General features: G+C 45.9%; 1 protein-coding gene across 1 annotated transcript; it reads right to left on the bottom strand.

The window, feature by feature from the left end:
• Positions 1 to 149: 149 nt before the first annotated feature.
• On the bottom strand, positions 150 to 27,877 carry LOC144110994 (membrane-associated tyrosine- and threonine-specific cdc2-inhibitory kinase-like). The gene is made up of 13 exons (XM_077644077.1): positions 27,377 to 27,877; positions 24,399 to 24,522; positions 23,642 to 23,739; positions 22,644 to 22,928; positions 20,616 to 20,738; positions 19,744 to 19,838; positions 15,059 to 15,165; positions 12,520 to 12,665; positions 9,211 to 9,376; positions 8,779 to 8,905; positions 6,077 to 6,166; positions 3,385 to 3,442; positions 150 to 1,970 (listed from the first exon to the last, which is right to left on the bottom strand). The coding sequence occupies exons 1-13, from the start codon at positions 27,446 to 27,448 to the stop codon at positions 1,926 to 1,928; spliced, it is 1,536 nt and encodes a 511-aa protein (XP_077500203.1). The 5' UTR covers positions 27,449 to 27,877; the 3' UTR covers positions 150 to 1,925.

Below are 27,877 nucleotides of genomic sequence, written 5' to 3'. Positions count from 1 at the left end.
GTAAGGGTGTGGTATGCGCAGGTGACACTCACAACACCATGTCCATTATGTAACCATCACTATAAAGTACCAAAGATGACAGATGTGCATGACAATGACAATTATGAGGGGTCTGATAAGGAGCTCTTAGAAAAGAACTGCAACAAATAAAGCGAATGAAGATGCCTTTATTGACCACATTAAATGAGTATGAATGGGAACAATGCGGTGCAGCACGCATGCATTTCATAGTTCCAAACTACATGCGAAGTTAAAATTTTCACACGACAGATTTCGAGTCATCCAAATTTCTCCATGAAAAAGTTTTGAACGGTGCAACATCCTTTGAAGCAGCGAAAAATAAAAGATATAAACGTGCTGCAGTTTACTGTGCAGCATGAAATTTTTACTCAATGTGAGGTTTATAGGTTCATAGTAACTGTGCCTGCACAGCATGCTTGCCATAACGCAGTTGCTTCTGCTCGCGAATAACTGTCAAGGCATAAAGTTATTAAGGCATGGAAATCTGGGAGCTGACTGGTTGATGAAGTAGCGAGTCACACTGAAGGCCTCCGATAGCAACCAGTCAAGTAGCAAGTAGGCCGCATGAGTGTAGCTTGCCTCATGCGCTCCCTGCCAGTGGACGCACACCGGTGGACTGCGTTCACAAACCCAATTCATTGAGACATGGGCTGGGGAAGTTGCACAGGCTATCTGCGAAATGATTCACTTCAAAGTCTATCGAAAGTGGTTCTGGAGTTTTCCAGGGTTCACCTTCAGGCACTGGTCGAAGACAATACTGTCTGTAGGAGGCACCACACGGCTCCACACACGGTTCTCAGTCCCCACTTAAAACGCAAACATAAGACAGGCCAAACACCGTGGAGGAACAGTTAGGCAGTGGAATGGTGAATAGTTAAAATCCACTGTACAAGTCACATGTGCCCTTCATCTGCCCTTGTCTTTTTCACAACACATAATTTTTTTAAAGAATGAACCAAATGACCCACACCAAGGTATTCAGTGGCCCAAGCTTTGAATGCAGTCCTTACCTATACAATCACAACAGAATGTCCAGTATAGTAGCAGGATCATAGCAGTGCCAGTAATCATAGTAATCAAAAAAGTTCAACCCTTACTCTAAGCAGTGCTACACCAAAGAAAGAGACTCACACAAAAAAAAAGCTTCCTTATGGTGTACCGCGTAGGCAAGTTCCACAAGATCATTCACAAATCAAAGCCACTAGCCACTTGTCTGTCCCAGAGTTTTCTCCTCAATAAATTGTATTGCTTTAATACTGCAAGCAGTAGAAACAGGAGGCCAGAGAGGTCTTGTAATATGGTAAATATTTAGAACGCAAAGCTAAAAAATGACTCATGGTGCAAAAATCCTGCACCCGTAGGGTAAATGAAAACACTTCCAAATTGCAGAGATGCAAAGTTTTTTTAAAAACTTTAATACAATAAAACCATAAAACACTAAGAACACCTGCTGAAACTTGCACTTACAAAAATACCGCTTTATTAAGTATTGTCTTCTTTTTAAATTACAGTAATTTAGAGTAGTATATATAAGCTAAAACAACAAGCATAGAGCGGAATGCTTGTGTACACTAAATCCAGACCTCGAAACATTGACCTTTTCAACCGGCTTGTTAGACGCTGCAGCAAAGAACAAGACACACTCCACCAACTAGTACCTCCACACTTCAGAGGGCAGCAGAGCTATGCAGACGCTTTATACTCCATGTTTCATTTTCAGAACCATAATACAAGTAAAACCACAAACATTAACAAATAAAAGGTGAAAAAAAAAATGGATTCTGATAAACAATTTATAAATGCAGCTGCCTGGAAGCTCAACATTTTGTTTGCAATCCTGTTACAGTCAGAGCAACAATAAGACTTAAATTCGGTGACTAGCTTGTGAAGAAAAACTGGTGCATTCAAAAGTCCTGTTCTTCAACGGACGACAGCTTCTCTTCGTTTGCCTGTCAGAACACAGAAGACGTGAGGAAAAAAACAGATTCACTCATCACTGTGCACTTGGAACAACAGCGTGTCGGGCACTACCAAAACAACGTCATTAATTAACTCAAAGAACTCAAGTCCATACAGGTGCAGGGAAGATGTTCGCATAGACTGCACTTCCGTCCTAAACCTGCCTTGGTAGGCTGTGAGAGCAAGCAAAGCAGATGTGCATGCCTTTACCAAGTTGACATAGCAAGCTTGCTCGACTAACTTTGCAAAGTGAATAGAATGCATCCCATTAATGGTCGCCCAGTTGTAGTGCTTGAGAATGCTAACGGTAATTAGAGTGCGACTAAACTTCAGATCAAGTTATAAGTAGACTGTCTAAGACGAACATGAAGGGACCTGAAAATATGTTCGTCTTATCAAAAGTTCATCTTAACAGAGCTGCCCCAAAAAAGATATGTACACACATTATGCATGTCCAAATATGTGTTACATGAAAACAATGAAGGAAATGACCTTGCAATGAGAGGCTAATTGCAACTGGAACATACCAGGTATTTCAGGGAAGACTAAGTAATTTTGAAAAATAGGATTTTTGAGGTAAAAATATGGCTTTCGCGGCATGGTATTGCCAGTGTTGGCGGATACCAGAAAACAGGTGAATAATTTTGATTAGTAAGCTAGTTAAAAGGTTAATTATTGGAAATTAGTTAACTATCAGAGTTGGGTGCATGGTTGCAATTAGAGATTTGTAGCTGGCTCTTAGTAACCGCCATCCCAGATTTTAGAATTTCAAAAACGCGATTACCGTCAGCGCTGTAGCTCGATAATATTTGGCTATTTTGACTAGTTACGTGCACTGGAGGGGTCACTTTGCCTGCACGCTCTTCGAATGCACATATATATTGGCAAGATATAGCCAAAATTTGTTGGGTTCTCCACATTTACGACATGCCTACTGGGGCCACAGTAATTAATAGCTTCTTCGCACAAAACAAGGACCTACTCTGGCATAACCAAATCTATTAAGAGACATCAGTCAGAATTCCAATGTCTACCAGGTTATTACAGCTATAGCTGGCACGGCAGTGCATTATTTAAAAATAAATTGAACTAAAACAGGTTCACTTGCCGATGGATTCGATTTCTCATGCCTAATGCAGCTGTGACTGGAATAAAAGAAAGTATCAGAGAGTATACCTAATGATGTTAAAATTCATGCACCAATAGCCAGATAAGTTTACAACCTCCAATTCCTTTCAATTAATACCTGAGGCAGGCTGAAACATTTTTACAGCAGTGAAGAGCATGTGAGATGTGATGATTGCGTGAAAATATGTGTCTGGGACATAAGCTGCACTGCTGTGTAAAAAAAAAAAAAAATGGCCAGTGATCCTTCACACATAGTGCAGTCAAGGCAACACTCACCTCCTCGGAATCAGCCAGACTCAAGTCAAAAGGTGGCGGCGGGAACGAAGACCATCTCCTGAAAACAGGCATGATCCACGACGATGTTGCAAGTGCAGGCACAAAGCTAGATGATGTCAGAGAGGGATGAAGGCTCATGCACATATTTTGCCAAGAAGCCATAGCAAACCTGTCCATTTGGTGTAGCTGACGGCAGATGCACATACTTTGCTGAAAACTCAACAGCTCATGCCAGAAAAGAGACCCTCAAAAGCTGTGGCTAGTGTGCATTGACATCAGTCGTCCCCAGCGAGTGGCTCCTGGCACCTGGCTATGTTATTGTTATGTTAATGTTACGTTACAGTTACTTTAGGTTAAATTACGGTTAGGTAATGCAGAATTGCAGCAGATGCAAAAGACCTGTCCCTCTTCAGTTTTGGAGCTATGAGAGCTACCACAGACATGCACAGGTCCTTTTTTACTGCAAAAGCAATGGGACTCTGACGCCAGGATGAAGCGGGGCCTCGTGCACCTCATCTATATGTTGAAGAGATGAAGGCACAAAGCTAGGAGCAAAATGAGAGGCCAAAGAGCAATAAACAACTAGCGGCACTCGTGTCAGCGATAACATCCCTCGAGAACCTGAAGCAGCGTTGACAGCAGGGGTAGAGCCACTGCACCCATCAGCGATTCATGACTGCTGGTGCTCGTGTCAGCGATACCGTCAAAACAGAGGCATGGTCACGCCGAGGTCCCTCTGCCGCTCACGCTCTTAGGACCTTGCTTGCTGGTGGAAGTGTGTCTCTTCACTCCCAAGAACTGTGCACCCACGCACAGTGCCAGTCCCCGATTAGGGTATAGCAGCCTCTTAGCTCCCGATCCACGGGTGAGCCCCAGGATTCAAGCGAGGAAGGATGTCAGACGCCAACAAGGACACAGAGGCAGTTCGGCATGCTCGCCGTCCCGTGCAGCAAAACGAAAGCGGCAAGCATTACGGTCAGTCATTCATCGCAAACAACAATGCGGCAAGTGCGAGCGAGCCTGCCAATCAAAGATGAATGCATTACTGCAGCAAGTGCAGGTAAACCAGCAAAACGAAATGCGAAATGATCAGACATAAATTCAGGTATTTTGATGTGGCAAAATTTGGAAACCACCAAATGCAAAAGAATCCTTTGGAAAAGCTTTCATCACGAAAGCATTCATGCAAAATCGCCATTGCTTATGCACATTGCATACATCAGATTGTCCGTCCATTTTTTTTTCTCTCTCGCACTACTGCCCATTTTTGTTACCATCAACTGTGGACAAACCGATAAACACTTCTTGCGCTGCATGCACACTTTGAGAGTGTCCTGAACAATGTCACACCCCAGTAAGGAAGAATTAATGATAGTATAGAAGAAGCAAAGTGCAGAATGGGCAATATACCGTATATACCGACGTAATGAACCCACTTTTTTCACAGAAAAGTTGACATCAATTTGGAGGGAGGGTTCATTACTTGGAAAAAAAAAAAGATTTCCTTGGGAGGGTTGCAATTTCATATACGTATGTCCGTCCATCATCAACAAGAGCATGCGGTCGGACGCGTTCCGTGTTGTTGGTGTTCAGTATTGTTCACTTCAAAAGGTGTTTGCAGTATCACAGCGAGACCCAACAACTTTGTGATAGGCGGCGGCACCTGCCAATCGCAGAGAGATAAAGCAAAAATGTTGAAAGCCTGCCCTAAGGATCAGATTCGAGTTTTTTTATCGAGGTTAAGAAAACCCACAGGACGGTTATGAGTGCGTAATGCGAATGTTTAAGCTTTAGCTGCAGTGAGGGGTTAGGTTTTTTGCTCCCGATCTCGAGCTCACCAAATCACTTGTGGTGCGAGGGTCCTGCTTCCTTCATAGCATTTCAGTGTAGAAGCTGATTTACAGCGTTCTGATTTAAACTGCGGTGCTTCTTTCCAATACTTAAGCACTGGCTGCACACAATACTGTGCCAAGTAAGCCACTGCTGCCGGTGCTTCTGTCAAGAGTGCAAAACGCCTAAGCCCTCTGCCAAGTTCGCAGAGCTGCACCCCCCCCTCCCACAGGAGCTCGTGTGAAAAAATAAACATGCTGTGATGTTATCGGCGCGCAGCATATTGGTGCGGTGCCAAGATCTGCGCTGCGGACAGCGCAAAATCTGAAGAACAAGCTAGGAAAAAGCTAACGGTTTAAATTAAAAGCAAATTCTCAGCCACAAAAGTGGAGAGGCGGGTTCATTACGCGATGAAATGTGCAAAATCGTCCACGAAAATGAACGCAGAAAATAGTTTTTAAGATGGATGCCTCTGTGTTTTATGGTAGCTCTGATAAGGCTGCAGTCAGTGTGAATTTTATTTTGTTTGTAGTGCAAAGATGACAGCTTTAAAAGGCTGACTTGCTGATATGTTTTCATAATGACTTTTTACCACAGCAATGAGTCAAAAGAAGTTTGACTGGCACCTTGAAACCAGCCCAGAGTCAAAATGTGGAGACACGAGGTCTCAACAGAAAGTGCCGAATTAGGCACACGGGAGGGCAGAAATCTTTTTGAGCAGCCTTAGCATGCTCCTCAACAAAATCTGAAAATTTAAGCATTTTGCCCCCTTTGGATAATAATGTGTGGCTGAACGGGATATGCTCTGTACACTGAGGAAGAAAATGGACACAAGTGCAACACACAAAGAATTCTGGCAGACCTTGAATGGACTTTCCCAGACGTAGCGAGAAGCGTCGGCGTGCTGTGCAACCGCTGGCCAGGCCGGTGCCGAAGTGGCTTCGGTGTTGACCTGTTGCCAAGAAAAGATGCACAACTGCCGACACGCTGAGAAGGAACAAAAAATATAGTCCTACGAGTGAAGAAAAACACTGCCAAGAAAGGCCTAACCCAAAAAGCGCCAGCATGTCGAGTGCCACCAAACTCCTTGTCATACTATTACTTTCAACATCAACTGTACTACCCTCTTTGTAAGACTTTCAGCAATCACATCAAAATGAAGAGCTGAGCATATGTTTTGCACCATGCAAGATTTTTACCTGCAGTAGTATATATGATCCCATGCAAGACAGACATCAAAAGGACATCATACAGGGTGTCCACGCTAACTTTAGCCAGAATTTAAAGATATGCCGCGGCACTCCAAGACAACGCGACCAAATGCATGCTGCTGGCTATTGTATGGAGCAACTCACACTATTTTTTGTGTTGTGCTTAATTGCATAATTAGTCAAGACTATTTTACCAATTTCACAAGCGATGAAGATAGGTGAAAAAGTCCAATGACAAAGTTGTAGAACGGTCCGCATAATGTCCAACTGAACAATTTCTAACTTTCCATCCATTATGTATCGGCTTCTTTTCACTCACTGCAGTTGCCCACGAAATACAAAAAAAAATACCACGTGACATGCCCGCTTGCACGCCGTGGTGGCAGTGCTCTCAAACGTTCCGTGTAGGAACGAACAGAACATTCAGCCCGGTGTGCCCCTTAAAAGGTGACAGGGCAGCGATGCAGCAGCTTTCTGTGCGATATAGGCAAGTGGTATGCTTCCCTTGTGGCGCTTGATAGCAACAAGCAGACACAGCCCTTATCGCTTGTGCTCGCGTAAATCGCGCAGCCAGCGCCTGCGTCGCAGCCCTGTCACCTTTTTAAGCAGCCGCACACCGGGCTAAATGATCTGTTCGTTCCTACGCGGAACGTTTCAGAGCACTGCAATCGCAACACGCAAGCGGGCATGTCACGTGGTATTTTTGTATTTCGCGGGAATCTGCAGACAGCGAAAAAAAGCTGGTGCGCAATAGACGGAAAGTTAGAAACTGTTCAATTGGACGTTTTACGGACCATTCTACAACTTTTTAATTGGAATTCTTTGCTTATCTTCATTCCTTGTGAAGTTTATTAATTTGTCTCGACTAATTACGCAATTAAGCACAACGCAAAAAATAGTGAGAGTTGCTCCATGCAATAGCCAGCAACATGCATTTGGCCGCGTAGTCTTAGAGTGGCACGGCACATTTTTTAAGCCTGGCTAAAGATAGTGTGGACACCCTGCAGAGTAAATAGACTGACTGCAATGTATGTGCTGCTGAGCTGCTGAAACATGGAAAACAAATGATTTTCTTGCTGCCTTGCACATTTAATACAGCACTGACAGTTTACAAAATTCATCCTGCAAAGGGGCTGCCGCGGTGGCTCAGTGGTTATGGCGCTCGGCTGCCAACCCGAAAGACGCGGGTTCGATCCCTGCCGGGGCGGTCGAATTTCGATGGAGGCGAAATTCTAGAGGCCCGTGTGCTGTGCCATGTCAGTGCATGTAAAAGAGCCCCAGGTGGTCAAAATTTCCGGAGCCCTTCACTACGGCGTCCCTCATAGCCTGAGTCGCTTTGGGATGTTCAACACCCATAAACCATAAACCATAATCCTGCAAAGGTCACATTTCTATGGTGCAAAATTTAAGTGCCTTGTACTGATGGGCATTTCTATTTCTGCTCTTGGATAATTTCCATTCTTATAGTATTGCACCTCCAATTGTTATGGTAATCTACTTGTGCAGCATCATGCAATAAGGGCGACGTCCGCATGTGCTTTGGCTCTCTCTGAAAGCGGACTGCGACAGCGGCTGCAAATCATGCTACTCTAAATCTCTAATAGGAGGATGTACGGCTCCATTGTCTTCCACGGGACGAGTCCGATCTGACTGCAATTGCCGCTGTCCCCCTTCTCTGCGTGAAATTCGCTAATCAAGCTCAACGTGTGCACACGAGGGAGCTAACAGGAAGCACATGAAGATAGGTGCCACTTTCCGAAGCCTGACGCGGGGTAGCACTGGGCATGCGGTGCGTACACTTAGCAGGTGTCGACGTAATAGCTGCGCAACGACACAATCGCAATTAAGAGCAGCAGTCGGGGGGGTCTCCTAGATAGGTTTCACACCCCATAAATATGTCAGCTCCGCACAGGGTCCAAGGGGGGGCCCCGAGGGGGCCCGGCTGTATATAACGTAGCAAACCAAAGCATAAGCTACACCAAAAACAGCAATTTACACTAAGTGGCTGCTGGTTTAGTTTATGGGGGGTTTAACATCCCAAAGCGACTCAGGCTATGAGGGACGCCGTAGTGAAGGACTCCGGAAATTTCGACCACCCGGGGTTCTTTAACGTGCTCTGACATCGCACAGTATATGAGCCTCTAGAATTTCGCCTCCATCGAAATTCGACCACCGCGGCCACGATCGAGCCCATGTTTGGGTGGGTAGCTGAGCACCATAACCACTGAGCCACCGCAGCAGCTCCCAAGTGGCTGCAGAAAACATTATGCCAATGGAAAAAAACTGCGGACGAGGAAAATTAAATCACCCAAACCCCAACCCCAGGATTTCAGCTGCATCGCGGGAAACCAACCTTTTGGGTGAGTAGTCACTGTCGAATAAACCAAGTGAAGACCCATTCAATGACAAGTTCATTTTAAGTCTGTCTTGGCATGCTGAGCTGGGCCCTTGGCTCAAAATGGAATCCTCGAAGACGTCATCTGCAAGGATGTGCAATGAAAAGCTCAATTTGGCAGTTTTTTTTCGCTCCCCCCCCCCCCCCCCCCCCCCCTTTATTACATCTCGGGATAAACATGACCAGCACATGTAATGATGTTGCACCAGATGGACTGAGAAGCCAATGCAATATGGAACAGCCTCTAGAAAGGAGAATCCAGGCAGACAGATTCACAGGGAGAGGATGGTGGCCAACAAGGGTCTGCACTTTCTCCTAAGCCTTACACATGTGCGTGCATGTGCACGCACACACACGCATGCACACACACAGCTGCAAGTAGCCACACACCATCTGAGAAGCATTCGGAGTCCACGAGCGACTGCTCGGCAGGGGCACGGGGCTGCCACCACGTGGAGAGTGCCTTCACTCCTGAGACGGGAAACCTCCAGACTGCCAGCAAGAAGGACTGCAGCCAGAACACGCCCAACAGGTACAGGTCCTCCACCCAAGCCACCTGCCGAGGATGAGTAACAGTGCGCCCTTTTGGTCTCTGCAGAGCAGGCACTCCGCTACATGCACAGCATTTGTTTTTTCAGCTGCAAAAAAATGGTCCATTCCCGCAACGGTTGTTCTTCGAACTCCACATCACAACTCCCTTTCAGCTGCATCGAAATGAGCGGAAGTTTGCTTTCACGAAACTCACAACTGCTATGGCAAGACCTGGGCCAAACCTGTAGAATGTGTGAAAAGATATCACCTTCAGACCAGGAAATGAAACAAGGGCAAGCAACAGCCGAGGACAAATCCTTGAGATCATGCATAAGCAGCTAGTTGCTGCCACCATGCCGCCGCTAACATGGAAAGAGCAACCCCCTCCATTCAACCGGCCTTGCATGCCAATTTTACTCTCTCCACATCTCCTCCAAAAAGGCGGCAGAGCCTAACAGCAGCTTTGCTTAGTTCACTGCGTGCCCAAATGCCGCGGTGCACAATTTGAATTATCAGTGGTGCAACCAATTCACGTTCGAATTAATGGGCTATGTTGTACATAGATTCCAATGGAGCGTGCATGGACCAGGTTGTGCAGTTCGAACTATCCAGAAATTCAAATTAATGAAGTTTGAATTCACTAGCTTTCACTGTAATACGTAGTATCTCATGGGGTCATAAAATATATTCGCATCACCTGAACTTCGCATCATCAAAACGTGAACAAACGAAATCCGCATGTTGAAGCCAGGAAATGCATTCGTGCAAATTCAGTTATGACCGATGGGAATGCCGGCAAATGTAATATTGGGCTGACTGAATTCCCGGGCATTCCCAGTGGTTTCGAAGTTAAAACCCATGAGCTCTTACATATTTGGGAGTGCCACCAATCAATGCTCACGGCAGTGCACTCATAGACAGGCACGCTCACATTGTTGGTGGTGAGCAGGCAGCACAGTTGCAGTCACAGTGCCAACCCTGCACGTCTCGTTTAGGGACAGACCATTCAGAACTTTCTGCACTCCTGCTGCCAAGATCATTTACAGCGTCACTGGCGGCAGCCACGGCTTCCACATTCATATCATTCAAAGCGGCATGGGAAAGTGTTGCTTGGTCTCCTCTATTTCTTGATCTACAGCAATGACATGCCATCTTGCACAACCCCCTGGCAAAGTGACAATGATGACTGAATCATGCCTCCTCCCATAGGACCACAAAGGGCCAATCATTAGCTGGGAAAAATACATGCAGGAGTACCAGTTTATGACATACACCAGTAACACTGTTTAGCCCAGAGAAAGTTCCAGATGCAGCCATTTCTGCAATGCAGTCACCGACCAATTTTGCCATATTTACACGGTTGTAAGTCAACCTATTTTTATAAATTTGAAAATCCGAAGTGGGGGGGTCGACTTAAAATCAAAACGAAAACATCGTACTAAAAGTAAAGGCGAAACAAACGAGATATCAGGCATGCTACAACGTGGTTGCATTTTTGCATCACTCTTCGTGCTGGCCTTGAGCAGCTGCTATGTCAATGCGCAGAACTGGCATCCCCCCCCCCCCCCCCGCGCGCGCGTGGGCAGCAGCCGATGGCGGCTATCGATAAGCAGCAAATGGGCACCCCTCACGTGGCTGCTAACTGCCATTGCTGATAAGTGGCGGCGGCCCCAGTAACGCAATCCCGTTCTACTGGGAAGCTCAAGCGTCCCAAAAGTTTTTTTTTTTTTTTTACTTTCAAATCCGCGCTCGGCACTCTAGGGAGCGTTGATAGATGATGGAAGGGCCGCTGTTCCAATCGAGGCGGCACCCCCACTCGGAACGGCAACGGTGCCGGGGAGTGTTGGTAGCCGACGGAAGAGCCGATGCCATTCACGCGTAGTTCTTCTTTGGCGCTGTTGCATTTGGCTACTGCCGGCTGTGTTTCACAAGTTTTTAATGCAGTGCTTTGTCAGTCATCATTTGTGCTCCAGGTCGGGCAAGCGACCGGCACTCGTTCATGGCTACATTCAAGAAGGCTGCCATTTTTTGCACCAAAGAAAAGAACAGCCGCGCACAGGGCCGCAAGTTCGACGTTTGCAACGGCCGATATAGGTGTGTGGCAGCTGCAGCGAGGAAAATTTTCAGCTGTTCCACGCGATGTCCTGATGTGGCTGTTTGCGAAGTGCGGGATTTCACTGGACGACGACGTTAGAACGACGTGCTGTGGGACCGCAGCAGTGATCACGATGGCAGCACTAGCGAGGACGATGGCGCAAGTGCGGATGAGTAGTCCAGTGACTAATACATTTTCATTTTGGAATGTGCCCACGGGCACGGCCGCACGCGGCAGCCGATAGCAGCTGGCGATAAACGGCGGCCGCTGGATAATGCTATCGCGTTCAACTATTCAAGGCCAAGCTTAAACAACCTCAGAAGTTTTTTTAAATTTTTCGGAACTGTGAGTTGAGGGGGGGGGGTCGCCTTACATTCGAGTCGACTTACATTCGTGCAAGTATGGTACATCAAAGTGTATTGCTGGGCGAGCGCTCGTTTGTGTCTGCTCCTTCTTCGTCTCATCTTTCGTGCTGTTTTTTTGTCGAATTTTACAGTCAGCTGTTCGGCACCCATTCCTAGGTTGAGCGGCGTCCGATAGTGGTGTGACCGTAAGAGCGCAAGGGGGAAAGCAGAGAAGGGCAAACGAGCAAGAGCTGAAGAGAGAGCGGGAGAGTTTTCACTGCTGGCAAGACGCAGCGAAATTGGAGGAGAAAGAGAGAGAAACGGCATGCATGGGTATTGTGGTAGTGATGGTGAAAGTGTAACTGTACGAGTGTGAGGGGAAAAACTGAAGAAGTCGTAAGGTAGGGAGTGGGGGGAAGGACAAAAAGAGGTGGGAAACGGCTGGCACTAAGGGGGGCGGCTCTGACTAGACAGCATAAACTCATGTGATTTGGACCAATCCCACACAGAAAAACACTGAGAGTGTTTCTTTGGGATAGAAGGAAGCAGCGCAGGAAAAGCAAGCCCAGCTGAAAGCAAGCCCGGCTGACAACTGCACACTGTTGCTGGGAGTTCTGTAAAAGTGAATAAATTGCGATGTCGCAATTTCCAGCGCTCAAAAAATTGGTCGGTGACTGTAGATGCTTCTATTCAGGCAAAAGAGGCAAGAGACAGAGCCCAATTTCTCACCGCTCTCTTCGACGCCACATAAGGCCTTCTCCAGCGAAGCACGCTCTGGACTTCTGGTAACTCCAGCAGCTGGTTCACTGTGATGCGCTGCTTTGGATCCGGGTTCATCATCAACTCAATCACTCTTCGCAGATCTGGCGACAGTCCTACAAATGTGAGTGAGCAATTTGACCAGACTACCAAGACAGCTCTCCCTCAGGTACAAAGTTCACATTGAAGAACACTGTTCACATCAGCATTCCATCCTCGAAAACAAAACCAAAATGATCACCTCCTTTCTGCTCATTACTGCACAGCCACCATTTTCTCTGTAACACAAATTTTCACTGAATATTCAATAGTGTGCCTATATCAAGCTACCAAGATACGTCTCATAACTCCGGCTGCTCAAAAGTTTTCTGCCCACACGATGGAACTCAAAAGCATTGTTCTTTTCACATGCTGCTGACAACCAGTCTTCCAAACTGGTTCGCAACTGCATACCCATCATTTTAGTGAAGTAAAAATGCCCGAATGCTGAGGAATATCAGTACATGCTGAAGAAACCCACAGGTGGTCCAAATTAATCTGGAGCCGCCCACTACGGCATCTCTTACTGACCGATGCAGATTTGGGGACTTTAAAACCACATGCCACACCACACCTAATGCAGCACCCCATCTCAAGGGGCATTTTGAGGAAATCAAATGAAAACAAACGAAAACGAATCTTTTGAACTAATTAATGTCCACATATTCTAGACCATGGCAGGCCACCTTCACCATCTGCTTCAACACCATGGCAGCACTTCTACAGCTAGATGCCAAACAAAACCCCAGACAATCTCTGGGCAAACATTCTGTGCACCCACAAGAGCAGACAGCCCAGAGCACAATGCAGAACGGTGAATTCATTGTGCAGCGAGTGATTAGGTACAAAAAATAATTTTAGGTGCAAGCTCAATTTCTTTTTGCCTTCCTATTTACGGTAAGGCCACTAATATTCTGCGGCAGGAAATTAAAAATTCCATGAACTGGCAACAAAGAATCCGCAAAATTTTGCGGGAAACATAATGCACACGAAATAAATGCCTACAAGTACAAATGCTACAAGTACAACTGTTGTGACTGTGCCCGCAAGTGGGATGCAGCCTACAAAAGTTTCGCACTTATCTGCTATTCATTTTTGCATCTGGACGACCCAATACCACAAGAGGAAGCCCCCATACTGATGCTGGGAAATTGGAACTAGTAACTGCGTTTTTGCCACTATTATTACCATGTTTTCATGGATATAGCACGATCACAACTGTAACTCAAGTGGGGAATTTCCTCCTTCGAGAAAACTAAAGATTTTGTAATCGTAGCTCTATTTCAGAATGCTCAAGCCAACAATAGCTGAGGGCTATGCATGACCACTGCATCGTCTTCCATGGTTGTTTATGATGTTTGACGTCCCACAGCAACTCACCATCCAAGATTCTTTAGTGTGCACTGACATCGCACAGTACACAGGCCTCTAGAATTTTGCCTCCATCGAAATTCAACCGTCGCGGTCGGGATCGAACCCGCATTTTTCGGGTCAGCAGTGGAGCGCCATAACCACTGAGCCACCGCGGCGGGCATCTTCCATGAGTTGTCAATGTTTTTCAAGAGGCAACACTACAGAAGCGTGTGCGACAGAATCTAGTCCAGAAAAGCCCCCACACATTAATGTACGGAGCTTTTAGCACAGCAGTCCCCTTCCCTACAGCTCATGGCTCTTTCGCTGCCTTCGCTAATCTCTCAGCAACCGCGCAGTCTTCTTTCCTCGTTCGTAGAAACTCTTTCTGGCCAGTGCATTTCGTGCACTCTACATCAATGTGGCCCAAGGTTGTTGAGAAGTTCGCTTTTTCTCGCAGATCACGAGCGTAGGGGGTGAGCGTTTTGTTGGCATCTCGAAAAGCAGCGAAAAAAAAATCAGCACTTTATTCGCAGCTTGGTTCCAAATGTAACGCAACTTGCAAACTGAAGCAGATGGCTTGAGGTAAAAACCCACACTCTATTTCTGACAATACAGTAATATCGCTTTTTTACAAGTGGCAGTGTTATGACTCCAGATAGAAGCACGTGAGCATGTTGCTACTTGAACCGCAAGCAAATGGCGCATTCGGCATTGCAAATAGAGAGTTTTAGCACAGCTGTACAGCCATTATGATAGCAAGCTGCCATTGCTAATGCTGTCATGCTTACCTAGCTTCATTTGCCATATGGCTCTAGTTACTGTAGCTAGCGTAGTTACTGCAAGACGGTGCTAAAACTAATAGCACACTGTGAATCTCGTGTTGCACAGGCGTGGTAACTATCAGCAAGTTTTTCTCATTGACAACACCTCAATGCTGCATTTATTCCAGTGGTACTGTATTCATAAGCATGAGAAACCAGCGGTGCTAAAACGCTAACATCTGTCGCTGAATCACTGCCAACCCCTCAATGCTATGCCTGCTCCAGCTGTACTGTATTCACATGCATCAGAAACCAGCTCTTTAAATCTGCAAAGAACAACGAAGCATGGCACTCACGCTGCACGACATAGTCCGGCAGGCTTCCCGACCGCAGAGTGTGCCAGTTCCTGCCCCTGCCAGGAAGCTCCAGGTCACAAGCAAGCTCGAGCACAGTGATGCCCAGGCTGCAAGTGATGGCATACATCAATGGGACCCCATGTGCTATCCACGCCATCAACTCACCCTCCGGCCTCTGCCCTTTCCAGAGCTCCACTGGACGAAAACAAACAACCAGCTTCCAATGTAGAGGCGTGGCCAAAATATTACGGAGCACACGTTGGCGTTTCAAATTTTTCTCACACATTCTGTAGAGGAGATACGAGTGTGTCTTTTGTTCATACGCGAACGTGCCAGTGACATGTGCTAAGCTATTTAAGAAGTACCTTCTAATTTGAGTTAGGTAAGGTGTGTCGAGAGTTCGAATCCCCGAAGCGTGCTCCGTAATATTATGGCCGGGACTGGGGACTGTACATGTGCAGTTAGTTCATTCCGGTGAAAGGTGCCAGTGACAGGTGATGGCAGCTGTACAGCATGCCCCTGCCACTTCGCATGTGCAGTTGGTGCCTTGTGAACGCAGACTGCGCTGTCAGGGCTGATGTGCATCTGCTTTCAACCTGTTTTCTAAGTAGTAGACAAATATTCCCGCACACCCCTGAGGGAGCCACATTGTGTGAAAAAGGCAGTTTGGCGATGACTTAAGAAATTTTGCACATTTGACGAAATATGCACTTTCTAAAAATGTGCCAAATATGGGCTTCGGAGAGCAGGGCTTCGGAGAGCACTTATTAGCAACTCCAGCAAGCTACATGCAGACTTCATTTTAATAATAGTTTTGCTTGTGCCGTAGCTGCCACTTGAACTCCACCCTCACGTACCCAGATTACTAGAGCATGTCAAGTGCACTCTATTCGAAATATAAGCATCGCTCGGAAGAGTTACAGCTGAGGACAGTGAGGAACCAATTCATAAATTTTATCGCAGTTCTGTTTTCACTCTAGCCATCACTTGGAAAGAGTGGCTGCGTTGAGCTAAAACCGCAATATCAAGCTTGGCGTACCCAAGTTGTTCGTGCGGTTCGACGGTGCTTTTTGCAAGTTCTGACACTTCCCTGGGGACAACGGCCTAGCATGAAATACAGTCGATGAACGAAAATTCGGACGCCTGGTTTTTCGGACATGCTTGATTATTCGGACTTATTTCGCAGCACCGCGACATGGCCCATAGATCCAATGTATAAGAGCACCTGAAATTTCAGATGCACTGCAACTGACCACTCGATTTTTTCAACCTCGTTTGCACTCGCTACTAATACCCAGACCACCATATAATGTGAAGAGTGGAACCTCATTAATTCAAACTGCAGGAGAGATCGAAAACGTGATAAAAAAAAAAAAAAAACGAAATTCAAGCTTAAATGGAGCCTCTTAACTTTCAATGCTGAAATTCTGAAAGTCGGCACATTGCACCCGCGTGGTTTCGAATTCGTACTGTTCTCACTGCACAAACTTGAACCGTAGTCCGAGTTCACGGAACTCATCTGCGCCGAGTCTTTCGTCCCTAATACTTACAGAGGTAGCAGTGAAGTGCATAGGAGGTGTACGGCCTCACGGAGACAGCGAGTGCAGGAGGAAACAGTGGTGCACTTCAGAGCAAAGTCAGCGTACCCGCGGCAAAATGCACCGCAACCCGACTCTTCTATAGTAAAACCGTAAACAACTGGCGTTTCGATGACAGGCAAGATTCCTCATTATACGCAAGCCACCGCAGAGTGCATATCGGCAGATATGATGCACGTTTTTGCTCTAGTCTCTAGGCCTAATGGCGAAAGCCAACGCCGATGGAACGCTTGCTTCGGCCGTTTCTCGGTTCTTACTGTTTCACAATCTTCGCGTCTCGTTCCGGGCCCATTGCACTGCGGGTGCAGCGCAGTTCCCACAGCGGCGTGTTCGCTTTTTCGTTTAGACTTTGTCTCAACTCATGCGTTCATCGTCAACATGCCGAGGGCAGCACAGCCAGGCCAAGCTCGTGAAAGTGGTCGCCGCTGGTCGTCCGTGCACATGTCGCACAATGAAATATAGTCGTGATCACGAAATAAGTTCGTGATTTTTTTCAGTGAAATTTGATTTTCCGGACTACCCCATTTTTCGGTCATTTTCGTGGTCTCTAGAGAGTCCGAAAAATCGGTCGTCGACTGTATTTATAATTATAAGCCCCTTGCGAATATGCAACATCGTTTGCGCAGTAAACTATGTTGCTGGCTTCTCGCTTATCACACCGAAACCATTCCTAAACATCGAAGGCAACATGCGCAAGTTATTCCGCATACTACGAAATGAGACGACATGGAAAAAAGAAAAAGAAGACGAAGAGCGGACTAACAAGAGTTATTGAAACACATTTCAACATGATATCGGTGAAAAGCGTGAATAAGTGCAGATCCTTAGCAGAATGCAAATGGCCAAATTACCACAGGAACACTGGCTACTGTCTTTTACCTCATGATGTGTGGGCAAGAAAGGCTTCCCTGGTTTCGTGTCGAAGAATACAATGAGAAGAGTGAATTTGGCCCAAAACGGGGTGGCAATGCATAAGTCATTGCCCAGTTGTCAAAGCAACCACTGGCCTGCCAAGTACCCTTCACCACGCGATCCTGTGTCCCCCGGCAGGTCGGCTTTGCTCCGTTTAAGCCAAATGCTGCGTTATGGCAAAATTACAACTATAGCACCAGCAAGGGTGGCTGCCCGCATCATAGGCGTCTTGCTTAGAAAATGGCACAACAGCGAAAGCCATCAGTTTTTTCACCACCGTCACGATAGACAACATGAGCGCAGGATGGTTATTACAAGGTGACAACTGTCTAGGGCAGTGCTTCTGGGATGTGATCAACAGGTACGAGAGACGTGAACATGTGCTCCCCACTGGGCTATTAACCATCCATGCCGCTGTTTGTTCCCTGGTACTGTTGGCGAGTGCAAGGTATGGCGCCAATGCTTTCCGCACCTCCACCAGTCACTTGTGTAATGTGGCAAAGCCTGCTACCTGATATTCAAGCAGGCAGTACAGTGCAATCCACTTATAACAATATTAAGAAAACCGGAAAATCCGATCGTTATAACCGATTATTGTTATATGTGGATCGGCGAACAAAAGTAAAAAAACACACCCCAGTATTCCCCCATGCATGCTGCCACTACCACAGGAGCTCCTGTCAATTGAGCACAGTGTCTTGGTGCTCTGCCAAGTTCCCCACGAGCCACACCCCCACCCCTCTGGAGCTCCCATCAAAAGATAAACACACCCTGATGTTGTCAGCACACAGCACCTTGGCATGCTGCCAAGGTCTGTGCTGCGGGCAGCACAAAACAGGAGAATGCCAGGGGAATGCGCAAGAAAAGCAAGTGCTTAAAGAAAAAATTCCCAACCATCTCGGGCAAAAACTGTGTGAGACAGCGTTACTGCGCAGAAGTGGCCATACAAGCTCCTCCTTCCAGCGATGGTAGCGCTTGGTTCTCAAGGCTGTAGGCGATGCTCCCTCCCTGATTTCCTAATGCCAGTCTATTCAGGGCATTTTTAAGTCATTCACTTCAAAGTAATTTATTTTTTATAAAATTTTAGCCAAATTTTGGTAGTAAACTCCATCCAGCTGGCCAGAACCCTATCGTATCCATTATTTCGTCGATAATTGTATAGTCATAAACAGTTTATTTTCACATAGGGACAATGGGAGAATCGATAAATCTAAAGAATTTGATCATTATAAGCGATATATCGTCATATCGGGTATCATTATAAGTGGATTACACTGTATAGGTATCCGACTTGGCTGCACTTCCTGCACCAGTTCAAGGAGTGCAGCACTTCGGCGTTCATTTCACCAGTGCAGCGCATGCCCTCTGCTCTTCTCTCTATTTTGCAAAAGTGACAGCCTAGTGCAGCACAAGTTCTTGGATGGCTTGCACTCTCCGAAGTGAAAATTCAGCTGCAGAGTAGAAATTGAATGTGTTTGTAAAAGGTATTTAGTAAGCCAATTATTTATAATATCAGTGTTCGTTATATTGAGAATTAACTGTCCAACAGCACGATAGGTTTGCGCTCAGGCTTGAAACATTTCTCTTGACCCGATTCCATACCGCTCTCATCAATGAGCCAAGATGAGATGCAGACACATGTAAAAAAAAAAAAAAACTGGCACCAAAATTATTTTTGGTCTACATTAGCAAGCTCAACGTTTAAACAACATGAAATGATACACAAGTCAGCTGTGCCTGCATATACTCCCATCTGTAATATGTACTGGTGCTTGTGCAAACAGGCACGCAGTATAGGGAAGTGGCTTGCTGATAAATATTTCTACAATGCAAGCTTGCCAGGTCCAAACTGCACAGAAGCCTACGAGAAGCTCGCAAGCTGAACGGCCTTCCATACTTTTATATCAGTAGTCCACAAATGCGACATGAAACGGGAGCAAAGAAATGGCCGCAACAGCTTTACTGCCGCAAATAAGAGTTGAACATCTACCAAGTTTTTTTTCTGCTTCAAATTAAGCCAACTACTTTTCAGGTATAGCAGTGGGTCTTCCTGCAAGAACTACGGTGTCCTTAGTTTTATCACTCAACAGCCCCTGCGCCATTTGGCCAAGCAAGCACAGTGGCATAAAAGAAAACACTAGACAAATGGAGTTCTTCACAGTTCAAGTGAGGTACCTGAATATGTCGGCAGCTTTTGTGAATTGGCCATCCATCAGCTCTGGAGCCAGGTAACATGGGTCACCATCAAGCGGATCCCAAGAGTCATCCTGCTGAGGTGGACAGACAAATCTAATGAGAACAAATCAAATGCGGTGCAGCACTAAAACCCCAGCTGCTGAGGAGCAATAAAGCAGAAACAGCTTCAACCGCAATACTGACGAGCATGTTACATGGACACCTATCGTTAAGCAACTAAGCAAGTAACGGTAACAAAGGCATAAGCAATGCAACTGCCGAGCAATTGGGATGAAATGCAACTTCATGGAATGTAAAGGACACAACAAGGTAATTTTATCATCTCTTTAATGCTGTTGGAATAAGGAGTAACTATGCTGCCTAATCCCATCTAATGTTCAGGTATCATAGAGAGAAAAGTATCTGAGTTAAAGAATAGCAACGCACTCCTAAATGTGACAACTATCACTATGACCTCACATCCATGTGTAAACATTGGTGAGGATAACAACAAAGCAGCTTTCCTGTCTAACAAACACCAACATTTACAGGAGGCAGCGTTACATTCACTTCACATGGGTGCTTTCAGTGCTGTTGGTCTGCAGTACTTTGAAATAAATAGCTGCATGAATGAGCATTAGCAAAAGCTTTCAAGGAGTTTAGTTGGTCGTACAGCTTAGCACAGAGGTGTGCAAACTATATTATAAGACAACACAGGACGACCACAGTGTCGTCCCTTCTGTAATATAGTTTCCGCACTTCTATGTATATAATGAGTACTAAACTCTCTTCTTTAACACCACAACAAGACCATTTTCAGCAGTAAATGCACAGCATATGACAAAGATTCATGACGATGAAGACCAACTTACCAGCTTGAGGTCGAACACAAGGCCAAAGTCCCCCAGCTTGCAGTACCCTTGTTTTGAGATGAAGATGTTCTCTGGCTTAATGTCAAGATGAACCAGGTTGTGGTCGTGCAGGTGCTTGACACCCTGTCCAGGAAATAAAAATAAACAAAATGTGTTAGCAATGAACGCCATAGATAACTAAGACATTAATTCCAGCTGGAGCGAGCTGGAAGGGGAAATTTTCCAGCTGCGAGCAAAACACATTCCAGCCGAAGCCACCTGAAGATGTCATGCAGAAGACGTTCTAGTTGGGACTAAATACTGTTTCAGCTGGACAGGATTTTCAGTTCCATAATGCAGCCAGAAATGAAACTTTTTTTTATCTGGAATATCAACATAGGTTTGAAACCTCTGAAAATACAGCAACCAGCCTTGAGGTTCTGCGCACTGTCATAATACCACCCACTTATGTACTGCAATGCCTCATTAAATGAACTGCCCAGCCGGCACTTTCCAGAATTTGCTCCCAAAACTGAATGAAAATGATGAAGTGGGAAAACATTTCAATGAAAAGTTGAGGACAAAGTTGAGTGAAATATCCACTCTTGTCCGCAAATGCTGGTAGAGATTACTGCATGTGTGCTGCCTCAGAGCAGAATAAAAGCTCACTAGTTTTTTTTTCTCCCAAAAGACAACATACAACTTTCAGGTTATGTGGTTTCCTTGAAAAATCAGGAATCTTATCTGCTGTGCATCTTTTTCTAGAAACCTAGTGTGCTTGTGCTCATTTTGTGATGCTTATTTGCTTTCTTGAATCATGATATACAGTCATGGACAAAAGTTTGCGGGGAAGCAGATTCGAGGAATAAAATTTATTTCTGTGTGGTTAGGTAAACAAGTTCAACGAAAAGCATTGAAACACGAGGGGACATGTGCACTCCATCCCCTGGAGTAATATACCAGCTGACTGAGTAGCGAGGCAAAGTGGAAATCATTTTTTTTCCCGGACCTGCGTCCCACAAACTTTTGCCCACGACTGCACAATGATGCATGTTTGAGAAACTACTGCCTTAGCTCCCGAAGGCAGCCGGAAGTACTGGATAAATAAAGAAACATACACTCCACGCAATGCAGCCTGCCTACCAACGAAGCGACAAAGTTTAAAGACGGCTTTCCACAGCCACAGGGTCTCGCCCCTGCTTCCTCTGCCGGTTTAAAATACGAATTACTGACAAAACTGCCAGTTTCGCGCTTCTTTGTACATCCTCAAGGAAGAGCCACCAGAATATATGTCAGTAAATTCCTTCACTTGCCTCGCAATTTCAGACTGACCGGAGTATATTTATGATTCACCTTGCGACTCTAAATACCATACTTACCTGAATGCAGCACACCCGCAATTGTAAAGAGAGCTCTGCTTTTGCTGGACGAAGCCAGAAAAAAATAAATAAAATCATATTACTCCATTATACAATGATACTGAATCAATTATGTGAGAGGTGACTTTTCCCTTCTATTAAAGGAACACTAAAATCTTTTTTGTGGCTACTTCTTGGTATACTGATGTTTGTTCAGCAGCAAAAGACACATCTACCGCTGAAGAAATTGCAATTAATTTTTTTCCTCACACTCCATTCAAACTCACGATGTCTGCACCGAAAAGGACTCCATAATCGCTATTCTAAAGGAAATGATGCTGTAGCCTAGCCTCTCGGATCAGCGCCCAAAAACTGTGTCAATGCACTGCAATTTACTAACGAAACTGCCCAGAGATGGCGACAACCATATTTCATTTTTTTGTTGCTTTTTCTGGATTACAAAAGCTCAAAGCTATTTTCAGGGAAAGCTTTGTCTTAGTTGTTAGAGCGTGGCACCCTGTCAGTGCACGCCAACTTCAATTTATATAGTTATATAGACTTTTATTACATTCCTTAAACAGTTATATAGACTTGTATTACATCCCTTAAACGTTTAAATACACTTATACTACATGTGAGTAAATGTGGGACATGGCCCTATTGAACGGAAGAAGGACAAATGATCAGTCACCAGCAGCAGGTCCACGAGGAACTTCCAGACGAGGTGCTCGGGCAGGTCGTGGTGGCACTCGGTGTAGGCGGCCAGGCTGCGGTCGCACAGCTCCGTCTGGATGTGTAGCCGGTAGTCCTCCTCCCAGGCTTTGACGAAGCGCACGCAGTGCGGGTGTGGTGGCAGCTGCTCATGCTTGGCCACCTCCTGCAGCTGGTGCTGGCGGTCCCGCGGGCCCCGGAACCGCCGGTTGGCCACCTTCACTGCGTACCGCCGGCCGTCATCGAGGCTCCGCACACGGTACACCTGCACACGTGCCAGCAGGTTATGCCGTCAAAACACCCATTCGGTTGCTCACTCATCCTCACTGCTAGGAGCGGCCACAAATGCCAGGCAGCGTTCCACACTGAGTTCGATAATAGCATAATGTTTTAGGATTTTTTAGAATTGCACCAATGAGAATTTTTACATTTATATGGCATAAATTGATTGCCCTCCAATTTTTCTCCTTCTGCAATGGCCTTGTGAGTGACTTGCAGCAGTAAAAAAATGCTACTCTAGAGGTCAGAGAGAAGGTAAACAGTTCATGCATCTCGTGGATAAAGTTCTATTGCCAAACACTAGCGAAGTCTAGCAAAGTCTACAGGTCACTGAAGAAGTGAAAAAGATCTGCTTCCATACGTGACTGCACTTGAGGCAACCATTCTAGCTTAACTGTGGCCCCGAGCTTGAGTCATCTGATTAATAAAGAAAATCTCGGCATGCATGTATAGCAAGTGCTTTCAATGTAGCATTTACTATGGTGCCATCACATTTTTTAATGCCCCATGCGGAAGTATTACTGCCGTGAGGGGCGGTAGTTACAGTACACAGATTACTTTTAAAATGAACACCTGAACGTATGTAGAATTAGAGCGGTGAATCCTACATATTACTGCGGAAACATGCACAGCACAACAGGGAGCCCGCAGCACTGCCACTGCAGCAAGAAAAAAAAATTAAGAAAGAAATTCACATACCACACCAAAAGAACCTTCCCCCAGTATCTGTTCCACACGAAAACACTGGTGCAGGTAGGGAACAGGAACCCGTTCGTCATAGTGAGAGCTGCTGAATGCTGTGTCATAAACATGTAGTCAAGGTTGAATCTCTGAATAGCAAGTGTACCCAGGCCTACCCTGTAATAGGACAGGCAAATGAGTCTATACAAGCTTTTTGGACTAAACATTCAGCATGGTCAACAGAAAACTACACAAGTGAGGACACTTCATAGTGAGGATTCTAGTGTAGTACGTTCTTGTGGGGTTTGGTTTTTGTGGAACCGTGTCAGAGTGAAGTCACATACAGTAAGCAGGTTGTACCATGGAGGCAGCAGGTTGGGTTTATATGTAACATCTGGCAGTGTACTTAGCAAATTCAGTTCATGGCATATGTCTTCAAACCGCATTACCAATGGTATAACTACTCTGTTTATTAGAGGATACTGTTCCGGAAGGGCATTCGGTGAAAACGGCGTACCAGAGGTAGACCAATCAGTGATTGGCATTCTGGCTAATCAGCACGATTCATATGTGATGAAATTATGCGTGGCCTCACAGTATTTTAACAAATCCACAGATCATGGTGCCTCGATGTCAGGTGCAACGTCATTCCATCCTGACCAATCAATCAATGCCACGCGATGCACCTACTGTGCTATGCTGACAACACCGATGATGCATAAGGGCACCAAATTGTAACTAGTGTCACTGCAAAAAAACTGCGCCAAAGGGATACAGTGTTCAGAGCCATTGAAGCTGACTGCCTGGGCACGCTGAGGCTGGGACGAGTGCCAGACGCTTCGGTCCGGAGCCCTCACTCGAGGTAGCCTTGAACGGAGCCCTCTTCGGGACTGGCTGTCCTGCAAGATGTCAAAAAAAGCTCGTTCAGACATGACCGATAAAAGCTTTGCTTCCACACAACAGCGTCTGTGACCATTTTCAGTTATACTAGCCCCACAGTGCTCAGCATTTACTAAACCCGCAAAGGATAGAGTGACTACATCACATGACGCATACTGCAACAGACATGCGTTTTTTCATCAAAAAAAAAAAGCAATCGAGAGCAAATAGTAGAAAAACATGCATAAGTAGTGCTGAAAACTAACAGTAGACAAACAACACATCAACATCAGCAGCCACATCTGTAATGTGCTCACACCAGGTTATGTTCCTTTTTTGTAGCCAAGGGTATGTTCCTGGGCTAAGTGGCTCACGGTTATGTTGAGGAAGTACAAGGCCATGGAAAGATTGGAAAAGCTGTCATTCACAACGAGTTTATTTGAAAGGAGGCAATGCACTAGTGTACAGAAGCCAAGGTTGAATTTTTTAGTTTAAACGAAGAAAACAAATTAGCTTTTCAAAATTCAGTTTTAACCAAACAAGATAAGCGTACCTGAAATGTACTACATCAAACCTTACTGGCCATTACTATAAGCTAGAAAAAACAAGCAAAAATATGGGAAAGCTTGGCTGGCGACACAAAGTGGAGCAGGTACGTTTGAACACATTTCGCTTTAAAACATGGCTGTTGTGGCCAGGACTGACCTACTATTGCATGCGGACGGAGTTCAGGATGAGACTAGAAAGTGCTGTGCACGATGAGGCGCACGCCTGATTTATAGCGCCATTCTGCATAGCGAACTGCCCCTTTCAATCCTCCCTTCCCGGCACAGCCATGGTGTTCATCTAGTGTGAGACTGCAAATAGGTCTTTTCTGAGTGTCTCACAGAGCCGTTTTGGCATCTTACAGGAGACTGCCAAGTTGGGCTTCCAAGAGTGGAGAGCTATAAGTACACTTAAGGAGACTATGTAAATAATAGTTTGTGAGGGTCTCGCTTACTATTTTTTCTATGGCTACACAGACTCTCTAACATTAAATTGTTTTCGCTCAAAGTGCTTTGTTCGTTTTTCTTCGTTAGTTTATTATTTGTTTATTCGGAGTGCATCGCTACCAACTTTGTTATGGGGTCAGGGGACCCAGCCAGGTACAATTTTTGTACCTTTTGTCCCCGGCCCTTAGTTTTCTGTACTGAGAACTAAAATGTTGATAAACTCAACTCAACTCAACATTCTGCAGTGAAGATGGTTTATGGCTTACAGGGGCTTAACGTCCCGAAGCAACTCAGGCTGTGACTGACGCCGTAGTGAAGGGCTCCGGAAATTTCGACCACACAGGGTTCTTTGACGTGCACTGACATCACACAGTACATGGGCCTCTAGAATTTAGCCTCCATCGAAATTAGACCGCGGCGGCCGGGATCGAACCCGCGTCTTTTAGGACAGCAGCCGAGATCGATACGCACTGTGGAAGTCTTAACCGTGTCTTCCAAATTCTCTCGCACCGCTGAGCTCCCTACGTAAGCATTCGTAGCCATCAGTATGAAAGTCCGTGAAACCACAGGAAGGTGTTTACCCTAAAGGTCTGACCGTAAGTCCTTCAGCAAATGTCTTACATTGAAGGCCTTCAGCCTAAAGGCCTTTACCATTGCTCTTGTCATTAATGACCATTATTTAGTAACGCCCTTTCTTATTACAGAACTACCACTATCACTCACTATAACTATCACTAAATGCTAATGTCTCGATGTCTTTGCTTCAAATCCCATGACACCCATCACTATCTTATGGTCTACTGCTGACGGCATACAAGAATTTCTCTATGTACCATTTTTCTCGGTCAATGCAGCCAGGTTTTCTCATTAAAAGGTGGCAATCATATAACCTAACCCGCCTAGCATATACAGGAACACTAAAACCTCCTTCCCCTCCCTCTTTCTCCATGGCGGCTAATAATTAATAATTGTGTTTTTGCGGAAAGGAAATGGCGCAGTATCTTTCTCATATATTGGTGGACACCTGAACCGCGCCGTAAGGGAAGGGCTAAAGGAGGGAGTGAAAGAAGAAAGGGAGAAAGAGATGCCGAGGTGGAGGGCTCCGGAATAATTTCGACTTCCTGGGGATCTTTAACGTGCACTGACATCGGACAGCACACTGGCGCCTTAGCGTTTTTATCCGTGCATGCAAACGCGGCCGAAAGTTACGCGTGCCGGTCATACGTTCTGAACAGTTCAGAGGCAGCATTTCACTACAGCCCATCCTCCGCGACCACTAAAACCCTTTTAAACAAAGCACACAGGGCAAGCTGCAGAGCAAAGAGCAGACTGACACTTCTTGACGCGAGCATACAACGGCAGCACACAGAGGTCCGAAAAAAGCGACAAGCGCGAGCGCTTATGCGCGCGCCTTGCACGTTAAACTTTCTAGCGCGGTGGACAAACACTGCGCAAGGCCATTGGGCATAACGAAGCGTATACAACTCGCAAACGAACGCGTTTTGACGCTTCTGAGGTATACTTATTACTTGAAACAGACCGGATGCACGAAACACGCTCAAGCAGCTATATACGTTCCTTCAGTACATTTGTCACCGCGTTTTACTGACAAGCGACGTCAGACGAACATTAACTATTCACAAGTTCAGGATGTAAAGATAAGCTTGTCCGATGCGCAGCTGCCACTGTCAATAACTGGCAAGTTCACGCAGACAAACCAAAAGCACCAGTGAGGTTGGTGAAACACCGCTGCTCAAGAGCGTCACTCATCTGCGATGCGGGCTAAGCAAAACCAGGCACTGGCAAAACACCAACATACGTAATGCTAACGATACACCGCTTTTCAAATGCACAACAACCGCAGGGGAATGACACGGCTTACCTTTTTAGTCAGCAGCGGCTGCGAGTCCTCAAAAAGTTCGGGGTCTGGCTTTGGCGGCGTCTCTTGAACCATTTCTGTTTCGCCAACGCCGAAACAATGTGAAACTGCGGACTACACCGCGGGGTCCCAATGAACACTATACGCAGTCACCGAACACATGGAACCCGGTGCCGTCACACGCAAAAGCCACATGCGCACGCCGGCACAAAAACAACAGCCAAATTGGCAGAGTTAAAAACAAACTTTCAGTGTCCAGAGCGCGACCACGTGATCCGTAGGCAGCGCCAACGTTGCGAAACCAGCGGTTTGAAATCAGGAGTTCATGGGGGGTTAACAGATTGTCGCGACGCTCATGGATCGCATTGTAAGCTTAGCTAGGGGCTACAAACTACTTGATTGTTGATAAGCACGTAGAGAATTCCTATGCAAGAGCTCAAACTCCTGATTGAAAAATCCGTGAAATAGATGCAGTAACAAGAATCTAAACTGTCTGAAGATAAA

Source organism: Amblyomma americanum, chromosome 11, assembly GCF_052857255.1.
Source record: "Amblyomma americanum isolate KBUSLIRL-KWMA chromosome 11, ASM5285725v1, whole genome shotgun sequence".
In the NCBI taxonomy this organism is placed as follows: domain Eukaryota; kingdom Metazoa; phylum Arthropoda; class Arachnida; order Ixodida; family Ixodidae; genus Amblyomma; species Amblyomma americanum.
The sequence above is the reverse complement of the archived record's forward strand: the minus strand, read 5'-3'. Positions and strand labels throughout refer to the sequence as shown.